The sequence below is a fragment of the Solanum dulcamara genome, chromosome 10 (genome assembly GCF_947179165.1).
Source record: "Solanum dulcamara chromosome 10, daSolDulc1.2, whole genome shotgun sequence".
In the NCBI taxonomy this organism is placed as follows: Eukaryota; Viridiplantae; Streptophyta; class Magnoliopsida; order Solanales; family Solanaceae; genus Solanum; species Solanum dulcamara.
Genome location: NC_077246.1, coordinates 71955999 through 71971579, shown reverse-complemented (window position 1 = coordinate 71971579; position 15581 = coordinate 71955999). Strand labels below are relative to the sequence as shown.

The following is a 15581-nucleotide window of genomic DNA, read 5'->3' as shown; positions in this document are numbered from 1 at the left end:
TTAAGTCTACACGATTTTTCTTAAAATGTCTGTACCACATTGACTTTTCTTTTCAGCTATCAATATGTGACTTCGTTTGCATGCCCCACACCAACAACTACCTTCCTAGCTGACCAAGAAAGGACCAAAGGCAGCTTCCACTAAAGTGTATCGATTCTTCATAGATGTTTCAAGGAAATTACTCCAACATTGAATTCCAATTTTACAATGTTAACTTTGAGTCTTTTCCAAGTAATTTAAAGACATTTTTGCTCATTTTTTCATATTATATATCTTTCATAATAAAGTCTGTAAAAATTTGCTATAAATTAAACCACCAAACTCAACATTGAACCTCATATTTTTTTTTATAAACATAGGAGAAACTAAGAGTTTGAGTTTATAACTTCTGAATTCTAGCAAAAGTAGTTTAGCGGATTTTTAACCATACATATAGAGTCTTAGCCAAAGTTACTTTGGATTTTCCAGAACTTGTAAGCAGAATTGTAGCTCCGACCCTGATCAACATCAAAAGAAGAACTATGGCATGCTATTCACCATCAATGATATATATTTCTTTTTTGATGGCATTTAACATTTTGGGGAATATCTACAGAGCATATATTCACGAGCAATATTCGCTCTTAGCTTTCATCTTATTCGTATATTTCAGCTTCTTCATGTTAGTGTACTTTTCGTATGTATATCGTCGTTTTCCATCAAAGGAAATTTCATTACATAAGGACATTATAGGACTTATTATATGGTTCTTGTATTCAGCCATCATGTTTGGCTTTGTCTTTCAGTTTTCGCCGATTTTAGGCTTCTTGGCTGCTCTGTTTCTTTACGTCGTTGCCATTGCTGGAAGCGCCATTTTCTTTTATATTTATGTTGTTTATGAAGAAGATGAGAATCATAGGAAATGGTTTTGTAGGAGTGTGAGTTTGTCTCAAGGGCAATGGGATGTCATTTCTGAGAAAGTTTGAGCGACGAAGTCAGCATTTGAACTTTATGAGGATAGCGACATGTTAAATAATTGAATTTTGTATTTAATTTTTGTATATATTTAGTGGATTTATTAATATAAATAGAGGATTTGGATTAAAGCTACTGAATTCTGTTGAACTCTCGTATGTGGCCTCCTAGTTTGGATGGGAGGAAAACAAACACTATTAGTACCTTGAGTCTTGTCTTCTTTTATTAGTTGTCCCATACTGTAATTACCTTATTAGAAACTCAAATCTTCGAGAGATTTGACAAGCACGAACATAATTTTCATACCATAGTGTTACCAACATACATTTCAATACTACCTTTGACAAGCACAAACATAATTTTCATACTATGGTCTTACAACATTCATTTTTATACTGCCTTTGACAAGCAAGAACATATTTTTTTATAACATAGTCTTACAACATTCATTTTTATACTACCTTTGACAAGCACGAACATAATTTTATGCTGGTCAAAATGTTTGTAGAGAATAATAGCTGCTTAGACTATTAACAAACTTCCAGATACATGTATAAACCTGGGAAAGACAAAAGGAAGAAGAAAAAATAAGATCAAGAATACATGTTCTACACAAAGATACCCAAGCCCTCAAGGACCTAGTATTTCCTATTGAGGTGAATGCGTGAAAAAACTGAACGCTTTTGCTTCTTCGATTTAGTTCCAAAGATGAATGAGTGTAAAGGAATTATTGACTTGCTCACTGTGTGCATCAATTGTGATTGGTTTCCGTTAAGTCCGAATTCTTGATCCAATTGTGTTATAATCTTCTCAACGTCTAGTTGAAGTGTAGTTACCCGACGAACACCAGCTTCTAGTTTCTCTCTTATCTTGTTGTTCTCTTGTTTCATGTTGAAAACTTCACCTTGGAACTTTGCAGCTTCATGACTGCTGAATCCGATTTCGTCTAATGCAACTCCCTCTTTTAGAGCTTTTGTAATTTCGTCCTGAATGCTGCATAAAGCTGAGAACTTGCACTCGAGTTCATCTTTTAGTAGCAAAGTGTGTGATAACCACATTGTCAGTTCACTGTGAATCTCCTTCATGTGTTTATATATAGGCCTGATTTCTGATTTATCTTGCATTTCCTTGTCTTTGAGTTTGGATATTTCGAGCTGCAAGTCCTGGATCGTGGTCTTGAATTTTTGAATCTGATGGAATGTTGAGCTGAATCTTAGCCAGAAATCCAAGTTTTCGTCTAGAATTGAATTAATGCCAAACCGGATTTTCCCTTCAATTGGCGATAGTACTGATGCACATTGATCAACCAAAATCGTCTTGATGTCTTCTTCATCATGCTCTACTATAGGAGTATCGTTGTCCTTCCTTTGAGGTAGATCATCGGGTTTGAAGCTTCGATCAGATGAAGTGTTTTCTTCCTTCAGCTCTTTATCTTGATCAGAAGCATGTCCTTGTTGCATAAGACTCAATTTTCGATGTAGATTATGTATCTCTTCATCCCTCTTTGTGATAGCATATTTAAACTCTCTTATCTGAAGTGTGAGGTCGAACTCGATGTCTCTATCTTTCTTCTCCATATCACTTAGCTTCTTTGTAACTTCCTTATAATCCTTGAGAATTGTTTTATAGTCATTTAAGAGAATGTTTTCTTTATCCTCCAAACCACTCAACAGCATCTGTTGCCAATTGAGATCATCATCCTTCTCTGCAACGTCCTCTATTTGTGTCTCGTAAACACTAGTTCCGGATTGAGCTAAGACTTTCTTGTTGCCTTTTCCAGCTGTTATTGGCTGCAGAAATGTGACATGCTTCTTTGTAGGTTTTTTAACTTCCCCTTTGTTACTTAGAACGGAATCGTGCTCTCTATGAACTTCTTTATCTTTTTCTTTTATGGTACTTAAGTTCTTCAGATCTTCACCTGAACTAGGATGATCTTTTTGTGTTACAGGATCTTGTCTCATAGTCACTTCATTTGGTGATGAATCTGTTCCATCGAGCTCCTCATCCGGTTTGACACTACTCAATTTACGGGATAAATGGTCTATATTAGCACGAGCTTCAACAAAGTGAGTCCGTAGGCTACTGTCTTGGTTTACAACATCTTTATTGATGTTCTCAATAGTTTCCAACTTTGCTTCTATCGCGGTCACCCTGATATTCAGATTGTACGTATCGCCTGTCAGAGCTGCCTTATTGTCTTCCAATGACTGAACTTGAGTTTGGAGTTCACTAGCTTCTCTTCTTAATCTGTCAATCAAAAGTGCCTGAGATGCAACTTCTGTTTCTAGGCTGATCACCTTATTCACAAGCTCGTCGATTCTCTCTGCTAATTGTGACATCGTTAAAGACCCTTTAGAGCTCGCGTCGATTTGGTCCTTAATCTTGTCTTGTAATGACTCTATCTCCTTACCAACTTTTTGGTTCAGGAATTTAAATCTATCAGCCTTCTGTTCATCATTTTGCTCGGGAAGATACTTATGCATAAAGGACCTAAGTTTCTTGCAAGAATCTTCAATTTTGTTGAATTCGTCTCGTGCTTCTTGTGTATATACATCTTGTTTCTCCTGGAGATGAGTTAATGTTTCGTGACATGATTGTAATGCTGCTTCAGCCATCAAACTGCAAGCCTCAGCATCCTCAATAACCCGACCCTCACCGAATTCGTCCTCCAACGTACATATCTTTTGTTGCTTTTCCATGATTTGGTTTTCAATTCCCCTGTACCTTTCAAGTCCATTCTTGTAGGAACTTCTTATGAACTCTTTCACAGTTTGCAAGGCCAATATGTCTTTTTGAAGCTGGTCGATCTCTTCAATAGCCTCGTTTTTGGACAAACCAGATTTCGCAACATCATGTTTGTCTGCATCATCTGTCAATTTCTTGCCTTGTCTTTGTTTTGAGGTAGTTGACATAAGACCTTTTAAGTCTTTTATAGGAGCCTTTGGTATGTTTGATGATCCATTTGGTGGAATTTGTGTAAAATCCTTTGGCATTCTTGGAGTTGGGGCGCCATATTCGTCTTCCTCTTCCATTGCTAGTTGAATTTGTTCCGGGAAGATTGTAGCAATCGTATTATTGGCGGTCTGTAGTTCCTTCGATAGATGATCATATCTTTCAGCCAACGCGCGATAGGCACGATAGGATTCTTCCACAAAGTTGATCAGCTCTGGCCTTTTCTTGTAGTACATTTCAGCCCTTTTGGCAAATGAATCTCCATCCTCTTCAATGAGCTTAATCACAGTTTCAACTCTCCCTTGCATATCTGTTAACAAGCAAGAATTATTGTAAAGCAAGAAAACGAAGGAGAAAAAGAAAGGCATTATACAAAAACAAGCATTCAAACTTAGCCTCAGTTATCACGTAAACACTCCAACTTTTAGTATGCACATCTAAACACTTTTACTCGTCTCCAATGTGTCAGTTGAACACCCTAACTTATAAAATGATCATCTAAACGCATCCAAATTTATGTACCATGTCAGCATTGCATATCCACGAGACACCGTTGGAGTGTTAAGTCGCCAGTTGAGATCAAGTTGATCCAGGTGTCTAAATATACACTCTCAAAGTTGGAGTACTTACTTGTCAATTGAGGTCAAATTTGAATATATGTTTATGTATTATGCCAAAATGAAAATGACACATTTGATTGACATCACTACCATTGACCACTTTGAAACTATGTTCTTGGACTCTTTGAAAATGTTGGCAAGTGCATATTGAATTCTTCAAAAGTAATCTATTTCTGAAGGATCAGATATGAGTGTGACAATATTTTGAAAAGTCCAAGCAACATAGCTTTGAAATGAACCTCCCTCTTATTATGGGCCTAAATAGAGCATTTATGACATTTAAAATTCATATAGCCTACCTAACTGGCTTGGGATTGAGACGCATTACATAATTATTGTTGTAGTAAGATTGTTTAATCTAGCATATATCTAGAACCCTTTGGTAATATTTTTCTGCCTGGTTTTAAATTGAATAAAAATGGAGGGATATAAGCATTACAATGTAAACAAAAAAATAAAAATAAATGAAGAGGAGCTAGTTTCTTCCTATCTATCCAACTATGATTGTACAAAATTACGTAGTACATGTGCTGATGGGAGGTGACAAGTATCCTATAAAATTAGTCTAATGTTTGCAAGTTGATCTCGATATTGCAATTATATAAATTTAAGAAAATATCAAGACCAATGCCCCTACCCTCCACCCCCACCCCCACCCCACCCTTTTATTTTGGTTGAAAACCATACCTTGTAGGCTTTGTTGAAGCCATTTGGATTGTTTGGTCCTAATGTGGCTAGCAGCCCACCATGAATAAGCATTGCTTGCAGCTCTTTGCAACATATTGTCAATTCTTGATCTTTTTCTTCTTCTTCTCTTTCTTTTTCAAACAATTCACATGATTGATGAAACTCTTCCTCTTTTTTAATTTTTTTCTCAAAAGAACAAAAACATATTAGGAAAGAGGAAGAGTTTCAACACATGAGAGAAAAGCACAAGAAAACTAAAAAGAGAAGAATTAAGAAAAAGCTCAAGATTTCTTGTTAGTTAGGAGATTAAAGAAGAATTAATTTTTTGGTTTATGGTTGGGAGCTAATTTAGCTACAAAATAAGTCATAGCCATAGCAAATAAAATTACATGAACGTGAATTAAATTCAACTTTTATTTTATTACACTGAAGTAATCAAACTATTTTTTTTAACGAAAAAGTCGATCAACATTATCTAATATTGCAGAAAGTCATTAAATTATTCTTATACTTAATTATAACTTTATATAAAATTTCGACAAAGTTGATTTATTTTTCGATTATAGTAAGATTTGTTAAATCTTTTGTTGTAATTTTTTTTTGGGGAAAAAAGGAAATTATAATATCAGTCTTTTTGAGTTTATAGGTTAAATTAAGGTTGGTCTAGTTTTATATCTACCTTTAGGGGGGACAAACAAAATTGAATAAGAAAGATGTGGCATTTTGTTACCTCTCTATTAATTAGGCCACCTATACTCTCTTTAAATTATGGACCATCTCAACTGTATTTTTTTTAAATTATGACAATCATTTTCTTTTAAGTGTGAAAATTCGATGATAAATATTTTTTTCGTATCTTATATTTATAATTAAATAATTTAATAAAATAAAATATATACTGATTAATTATATTTAAATGATAATTATGTATATTTATATTTATTAATTTGATATAAATGTACAAGTAAACTTTACAACATATTCGTCCAAATTTATGGGTTATTTTTTTTAGTTTGTTCCAAAATGCATACTTCTTTATTTAGATATTTTTTGACTTTTAATAAGATAATTTATAGTTACATATTTATTGATGACTTGCATTAAATTATAAGTTTTGAACGTTATACCTTTTTTCTTAAACAATCAGTAATTAACAAGTCTTGGAGGTGAGTAGTCTTGAATGTTTGACGCCGTAAGTCCTATGAGCAAAACTATAAGTTTAGCAAGTAATTCCTTTTCTACGAAGGCAAATATATGTCAAAAATTCAAGATTATTGAATGTCAATTTACTTCTTAAAATTTTGTGTAAATTGGGATAGGAGTATAAAAGAGTAAAGTACTACTATCCATGACACATTTTCTCTTTTAGTCACTAAAGAAAATGTTTTTGTCCTATATTTTGACACAACCTAAATTTATATTTAATGACATATTTTACAATTACATTACTATTTATAATATGTGTTTAAAAAAAATAATTTTAATTTTTTTTTAAACATCGTATTTAACAGTGACTAATGACACTTTAAAAATGGATCAACAAAAAATAAATAATAATTTGGCCCGCTTATATTTCATATGAATAAAAATGAACTGCGTAACACAATGAATTGGGGAAAAAACGGATTGATCCATATAAATTTATGTATATTTTCATGAGTAAATCATACTCTTCTTTAGAATTCAATATCCAAATCGAACTCCAGTAATATGCTAACTGATTTGCAAGAAATACTCCACAATACTATTTATTTGCATTTTACTATAAGTCAAAATCTAGTTCATTAAAACCTAATCTGATCCTTAGCCTAGATACTAACACTCAAAATCAAGAAATATGTCACGATTCGAAATCGAGAGTCAAATTTTAAATCGGTGGATGAAATGTGAAGTCGGAAATCGAATTTCAAATCAAAAATTTGAGATCAGTTCTAAGTTCGGTCCCATGTAGGGGTCGAGCCCGGGCTTATAAAGTGTGACCTTAGTTATGTTTATCTACCTAACATTCATAACATATTGACACGTGGTTAAATATGAGAATCTTTCACCATCACTCTACTACGACGTCGTTTTAGTCTCCTCTCTCAAACATTAATGGAGCTGCCAAGATTTTGAATGAAAATTTGTCAGCTAAGCGTTGACAGTTGAGAAGCAGATTCAGTAGTTCATCTGCTCACCAACACTGATTAATTTCTCATAAATAACCTTCTTTCTTCAAATACCCAATTGGGTTTTTTGTATTTTTTTTCCAAAGTTTTAAGCTTTTTGGAGTGTTTCAATGGCTGGAGTTTTGTCAGTTCTTAGACGCATTTACCTCACACTTTACAATTGGATTGTCTTTTTTGGATGGTAAGCTTCAATACCCACCTTTTGTTTTTTCTTCTATCTTCCTGTATCTGTAATTTTTTCTCTACTCGGATGCGGATTCAAGATTTAAAATTTATGGATTCACTATTTAAGGTTCTTGAACCCATTTTATTTTTCGCTATTTAATGAGTTTTTATACATAAATTTATGTTCTGCGTTGAAAATACGGGGTTCAGACACCTGGGAGATATGGACTTTTTTTGGATTGAACATGATTGATTGATTTGCTTATTATTATTTTTTTCATTTTTAGTTAACTGTAGATTTGAGATCTTTAATTGGAAATTTCAGGTTTCAAGTTTTTTATCTTGCTGTGAAAACTCTGAAAGAATCAGGGCATGAACATGTCTATGATGCTGTAGAGAAGCCTCTGCTTTTAGCTCAAACTGCCGCCATTTTAGAGGTAACTCCCACCATGGTTATGTAAGGGGCGGAGCCAGGTAGGGCTGAACCCCCTTTGGTGGAAAATTGAAACGGAGGGAGTAGTTACTTAAATCTAATGAATAATGTGTATTGTCATTTTTTAGATAGTTCTAAGTGTTGCTACTGTTGCCGGATAAAAGTCCTAGTTGAAACTCACATGTAACTTGCCCTGTGTAGCCGTAACCGACATGTAGCTGGTTGTTTGTGCCGTCTCCATTCTTTTATTATATGCTTATGGATTTTCTTAATCAAATTTTGGGTAAATAATTGTTGCTGCAGAACTGTGGGCTTAGTATTTTTTATTGCATGGCGTTATTATCATTAGATGCTAACATGTTAATTTTCTTTTCCACATGAATCACGGAACAGATACTTCATGGTTTAGTGGGTAAGTTTACTAGATTCCAAGCCTGAATAAGCTCAGGGAGAAGTTTTAAAACTATTGTAATAACCTTTTGTTTTTTCCGTCAACCTTAACTAGGTTTGGTAAGATCGCCAGTATCAGCAACTCTTCCACAGATAAGTTCAAGATTATATGTAACCTGGGGTATTCTATGGAGTTTCCCTGAGGTTAGCTTAATTAATTTCCTTGAATTTCTACATACAATATAAAAGTACTTTAACTAACGAATTCATTTACTGATGCAGCTTCGGTCTCATATTCTTGTTAGTTCTCTAGTGATTAGCTGGTCTATAACAGAGGTGAGCCTTGCTTATTCATAAGCTTCAACTTTTGTTTATGTTAAAGATGTCTATATATAGTAATTTGAGTTTACAAGTCGCCTGACAATAACTGCAATGGTCAGATTGTCGATTTATTAATTTTTTTAAAAAAGTTCTCTTGCCACATGTGCTCTCTTCTAGACTTTATTTACTATACTTGGTAGAAGAATAAGAAAAAAGAACACGAAACAACTGAGTAAAAATCTGAGGCTTATGCTGGTACCAAGTAATTGCAAGTTATGTTGCTCGGACTCTCCAAAAACTGTTGCCGCACTTGTGTCGGATTCTCCAAAATGCACTTCTTTTGGAGTATCCGACACACATCCGTTGACATTTTTGACTAGTCCGCAACATAGATTGCAAGTGTAGAGTAGTTGTTTTCCACCACACCTTGTTGTAGTGATTATCACAACAATTAAAACAGATCAAAGATACGTCTGAATATAGGCGAAGCAAACATTGTTAACTGTGCCTTGACTCTGTTTAATCTTTTCTTTTTGAATAAAGATTTATTCTGTTTCTTCTTTATATGTCAGAATGCCATAATATGCATAGCCGAGCAACACCTCTTTTCCAAACTAGCCATTAGCATTAATATTTTCCCCACATTCTTTTCTAGTTTTATATAGTTTTAGATTAAGATTGATTCCCAATGATTTGGCACTCAATTGATTTTGATGGATGTACTTCTTAGTTTGGAAGTGACAGCGAACACAACGAGTTTCATTGGGTAGACAAATGAAAAGATACAGATCATTCACACCTCATATGCTTTTTCTTTTAACACATCATATCCATTTATTTCTATCGATCTCTAGGAAGATTTGATTATAAGATCGATAAAATATCCTCAATCTTAGTCCATAGCTTGGTTCTTTTTACTTGGAATATCTTAGTCTAACAATCATGAGTAATGCTTTACGCTGTACTAGACAACCAATGAGCAATGAGTGCCGAAAGCAAAATTGAGATTGCTTTTTCTGCTTTCATTTTGATTCGGTGTTATGTTCCAACCGGCACAACAACAACAACATGCATAGTGTAATCCCACCAGTGGGGTCTTGTCACAACCCGATTTCGGGTGTGATGGCACCTGTCCTTTTCCAACAGACAAGTCAGCCTAAAACCCAACATTTCGATAAATAAAGTGGAAATAGTCGAAATAGGTAAATAATAAACAAAAGCGGAAGTCTTTCAACTTAAAATTCCCCCAAAGATTGATTGTCACATGTACAAGCCGCTAAAGAAAGTAATACTGAAATGAAAGTACAAGTCTCAATATGTCTTCAACTCTCAATTAGAGTAAAGCATAAAAATACAGGAAGTACGAGAGTTGGCTGGATATCAATGGCTACCTCTCTCAACCCCTAGAAACCTCGAATGATCAAGAAAAGGGACAGTGATCAAAATCCAGGCTTGGAACCTACACAAGTGTAGAAGCAAGGGTGAGTACCAAACAACGCGGTACCCAGCAAGCTAACTAGAAAAACTAAGTAAATCTAAAAGAATACACGAACTCCGTTTCCAATCCAACTGAACCTCCAGACTACAACTTGCACAGAAATCAGCCTAACCTAATAGTTCATACTATACAGTTCAATAAGATACAGATCACAACTCAATATCACAAGATGTATCGTACAAGTACTCACAAGTCACAAACAAGCATCAAACTGTCAACACAGATATGCAGAATATGTATATGCACACTCAATGATCATGCATGTGTGCAATTGCCGGCAAAAACCTCGGCATGATAAACTCTGACAAGAAATGATCTCGGTCCCACAACCTCGCAGGAAATGACCTCGGCCATATGCTCTCGCCGAAAATGGTCTCGGCAATGTAATCTCGTCGGAAATGACCTCGGCATATCAATCTCTCGTCGAAAATGACTTCGGCAATATAATCTCACCGGAAATGACCTCATCCTATCAATCTCTTGCCGAAAATGACCTTGGCCATATCATATCTCTGACCGGAAATGACTTCGGTCTCACAATCATATACCTCTAATCACAGTGTTTCAGAACCAATGCAACAACATGCTCACACAAGTAATGAGGAATAATCAATTCACGCAAACCGCAATCACAATTAGACTATCAAGTATTTCATCAAATACACATAGATATCTAAATTACGGCATGTAAGTTTCAATACTCAACAATATCACACACAATCTTTTATTAACCCCATCGATTCATTTTTAGATTAATTCGTATCACAATTAAACCCGTAACCTCATCCCCATTAGCCCCAATACATGTACAACGGGATATTCGGGAATTCTAAGAGATTCACAAAGTTTTAAGAGTCCACTTGTCTTAGCCAATACTCGATCGGTCACTCCACGTGAGCTTTCCCCTTCCGAATGCACTCCAATTCACCACAATCTATACAAATTCAAGTGCCCAATCAAAATACGGAACCAACAATATCCATATCATATTTTTGGAAACCGGACCGAAATTGACCCGAAATGCCCAAAAAACCCTATTCCGAAATGAGCAGAAAATTTCAGAAATTTTTACATAAACAACATCCTCAAGGTATTTGGAGTTTACTAGTGAAAACGAAAGATGATTTGGACTTAAAAAAGCTCACAATCATCAAAACATTGAAACTAATTCAAGTTCTTGAAAATCCCAACCTCTCTAATTTAAAAACCTCAATTTCATGCTAAAACTCTCAAATAATCAATGGGTAATCAAGATTGGAGGTTAAAATCACTTACCCCAAAGTTTTCCCACGAAATCTCCTCTGAAAATCGCCTCCCCAAGCTCCAAAATCACCAAAAATGGTGAAAATAGGCTAGACCCCGACTTTGTCACTGTTCAGGGGTCATTTGCTCTCCGCGAACGTGGAGGCTAACCAGATGTCCCTCCGCGAACGCGGCATAAGCTCTGCGAACGCAGAGGAGGGACAACTATTCTTCCGCGAACACGGACAAGCCTCCGCGAACGTGGAGAACTCTCAGGCACCAGATGACAGCAATGTTACTTAAGTCTCCAAGTTTTCAAATGACCCTCGGAATTCGTTCGGGATCCCGTTTACACAAACCATATATGCATCCCCACTAAACTCGACATTCCGGACTAAAGGGAACATGAGAATTCGATTTCAAGGCCTCCGTGACCCAGAAACCAAAAGTCGCAACTAGACTAACATTATGCCTCAAAAGACCAAACGCCCTCGGAGCTTCCGAAAATTACACAAGAACTCTCCCTAGGCCTCCGAATCCAATGGAGTCGTCGGAATTTAATTCCGAGCATCCGATCCTCAAATGTTGACCTAAGTCAAACCTATGGCCAAAACCTCAACTATTTCCAACCCAACCCCTCAAATCCTCGATATGACCCCAAATGTGATTCTGTCAACTCTCCTAGATAAATTTCAACGTTCCGAAACTGATGGAATCGACGCAATTTTGTTCCGATACTCGCAACTCCGAATGACCTCAAATACCACTTTTGAGTCATCTAAACCTCTAAAACTCAAACTTTACCAAAAATCTCAACTTTTCAAGAAAACTACGGAATCAACATCAGATATCAATCAGATATGACTCGGAGAAACTACAGGGAGGGGTAAAATAGTCTTCTTACGAAAAATTTCAAAAATGACTTTCAGGGTCATTACAAGTCTGGAGAGGATAGAGTGTACTCAAACCTTACTCCTACCTCATGGAGATAGAGAGACTGTTTTTCAATAGATTCTCAACTCAAGAAAAATCATATACTAAGGAAAGCATGACAAAACATTCTAGAAAAAAGGCATAACTACAACAAAATAGTGCGATAATCAAAGTACAAGAGATAGTAGATACTAACAGAAATCAAAGGACAAGAAACTACAAAGAAATACTACAACTACTAAGGAAAGATAAGCAAGACAACGCTCTACTGCCTACTAACCTTCCAACCGACACAACATATAGATATTAGCCTTTATCTTCCGTATATGTTGTGGAGATCAGTGAAGCTGCAAAGACCTGAGGCTGAGTTGGTTCCCATGAGACCCACACTCAAATGTGCCTATTTGAGGCAACAGATTCAAGGTTGGAGGGGAAGGGAGGGTGGGAGATGAGTAGGATTTAACCATCCCAATCATCCTTCCTGAGGATCCTGTCAAAAGACATTACTATTTATAAGCAAGTCCTATTTGTTCTCAACGAGAGACCTATGGGGATAAAGAGTCAGTCTCTTCAATTGGAGTGACAAACAAGAGTTCTTTTTAAGAGAGATAGGAGAAATGGGAAGAGAACAGAGAAGAGGATAGAGAGGTATCTGGACGGGAAAATTTTCTGAATTCCTCTCACCAGAGTTCTCTTCTTAGTTTCAAAAGTTGTAGAGTGTTTTGTGGGGGAAGCTAAATATATTTAGTACGCAATGATATTACAAAATTAGACAGTTCTTTTTACAAATAAGCTAGCTTAGCTATCCTTGTCTTTTGCTTTTCCTTTCTCTATTGGAAAGGGCCAACATTTATGTTTTGAAATGAAAAACTTCCACTAAAGCATCCTTGTGCATTGTGAAATTGGATGATGTTCAATTTGTTGGTTTTTCAATAAAGAAATTAAGAAAATAACAGAGAAAGTCTTTGAGAGAAAAATACTGCAATGAGGCTAAATAGAATTATTTTATTTTGTTTTCTTGGACTCTACATTTATACGAAGAAAAATAGTAAAAAAATAATGGTAAACTAGCCTAGAATATATTTGCAAAATATCTTAATAAACTAATTACTAATAAATAGAAAAAACTAGCTAACCAACTATTAACTTGGATTTATTCAAAAACTGCAGTTTAAAAGCATAATTCTAACACAATTATTCAGAAATACTCTACACCAGGGGATATCAGTCGACAAAAGGTAGTGGTTTGCTTGATGGATTTGTTTTTTTCTAATGGTCCACTTAATTATCGTAATGCAACAAAGATTCCCCCCAGTTATCCTTACTCCATGTAGTTAACACTTAACAGAGAATCTTGTAATTCAGACTTATGTTCCCTGATGCTCTCATTAAGTTTGTGAGAGCACATTAGACGTCATTTCATGACTGTTTAACTGCTCATACTCATATCTAAATAATGTGTTGATAGTTCCTGTCAATTCATGGTTAAGCAACATGTTGATTATTGGTATATTCTGTCTGGTCAAACTTCAGATCATTCGATATTCATTTTTTGGGACAAAGGAGGCATTTGGTTCTGCACCTTCTTGGCTCTTGTGGCTAAGGTATGACCCTTTTAACTTTGTGAGCCTCATAAATGAGTTTTCCCCTATAAATGGAGTGGAGGTATTTGGTAATCTGGTATTAACAAACCCATCAACCTAATTTTGACCCATTTAAAAATGAACCACCTATTTTCTTATCAACTAACCACACAAAAGAGACTTATCAATTCATTTGAGCAGCAAATTTTTTGCAAGTGCATCATATATGGGATTATCAAATGCTATCTTAATCGTTATGGTCTTCTATATAGAGGAAAAAATGACGCCATTATAGATGATCGACAATGGAACAGAATATAAAATAAGTGAAAAGAAATGGGTAAGAAAATTTTCACAAGTGCATCATATGGGATTAAGATGCAAACCTTGTATATGAATGGACAACCCATCAGATTCGTGCCCATTTTTCCTTCTCTAGTAGTGGCAAATACCTTTTCTGGCAGGTACAATTTAGTTTGATTTGCACCTCAAAGCTGAAGTTTGGGTATCGATTTTCTTCTTGCAGGTACAGTACCTTCTTGGTTCTGTATCCTAGTGGCATCACAAGTGAAGTTGGTTTGATATATAGCGCTCTGCCTTACCTCAAGGTAATGAAACATGTCTCTCTTTCGACTCATGTTGTACGGAATGATTATTTGTGTAGTAGCAACACGTTGTATCCATAGCCTTCCAGTTGCTCCCTTTCCTGGCTTCCCCTCCTGTCTTGACATTAGAAATGATTTACTCTATAGTTTTTATCTTGGCCTTTCGGAGACACCTGTGCATAAGTTCCTGCAACTATATATACCATGTTTATTCGGCTCTTGTAATTGGAATTTTGCTCCTTGCCACGAGCTCTGATCGTTCTGTTTATATGCATGGAGCATCTTCTAACCAAACTACTTTTTCTAGGGATCGGATAAGTATTCTCTTAGAATGCCAAACAAATGGAACTTCTCTTTCGATTACTACTATGCAGGACTTGTGGCCCTCGGTATCTATGTCCCAGGCTAGTATCCTCAAACATACGCTCTTTTAGTTCAACATTGTATTATACCTTTCCTCGCGAAAAAATCCAAAAATGATATATGTCATGACGATTTTTTCCATTTTAGATTTTGATTAGTTTGCTATATTCGGAATTGCAGGCAGTCCTCACATGTATGGTTACATGCTCGGACAGAGAAAGAAAGCTCTCTCCAAATCGAAAAAGGAGTAGACTCGATCGAAATGTAGCTGTTGGAGATTGCATTAATGTAAGCAATTTTAATCTTAATCAATGTATTTCAAACTGTTCAATTTTTTCTTATTAATTTAGACAATAGAACAATTTGCATTTCTCTGGTGAAAGTCAAGTGGTTGAATGAAATTCACTTAAAGTTTGCTGAGATTACATTAGAGTTTTCAAAAATGTTGTCACATTGTCTTGGATTTTTTCAAAAGTACTCTACTTTTGGAGGATTTGACATGCTCCTCTCCTCTCGATATTATTGAAATCTGAGCAAAACAAATTGAACGAAATCGACTTGCGTATACCCCTAAAGTAAGTTTATACGTGAATAACGTGATTATGTTAGTGTTCATATTCATTAAAAATTGAAAATAACCATAAATTCAACATGTTTGACTTCTGAT

General features: G+C 35.4%; 2 protein-coding genes across 2 annotated transcripts; one reads left to right on the top strand and one right to left on the bottom strand.

The window, feature by feature from the left end:
- Positions 1–1592: 1592 nt before the first annotated feature.
- LOC129871228 (kinase-interacting protein 1-like) lies at positions 1593–5376 on the bottom strand. The gene is made up of 2 exons (XM_055946124.1): positions 5214–5376; positions 1593–4216 (listed from the first exon to the last, which is right to left on the bottom strand). Exons 1-2 carry the CDS (start codon positions 5305–5307, stop codon positions 1593–1595), a joined length of 2718 nt encoding a protein of 905 aa, XP_055802099.1. The 5' UTR covers positions 5308–5376.
- A 1885-nt stretch (positions 5377–7261) lies between these two features.
- On the top strand, positions 7262–15339 carry LOC129871080 (very-long-chain (3R)-3-hydroxyacyl-CoA dehydratase PASTICCINO 2). Its single transcript, XM_055945948.1, has 9 exons — positions 7262–7562; positions 7872–7983; positions 8373–8391; positions 8485–8573; positions 8652–8705; positions 13897–13967; positions 14473–14554; positions 14859–14955; positions 15095–15339. The coding sequence occupies exons 1-9, from the start codon at positions 7492–7494 to the stop codon at positions 15163–15165; spliced, it is 666 nt and encodes a 221-aa protein (XP_055801923.1). The 5' UTR covers positions 7262–7491; the 3' UTR covers positions 15166–15339.
- The last annotated feature ends 242 nt before the right edge of the window (positions 15340–15581 follow it).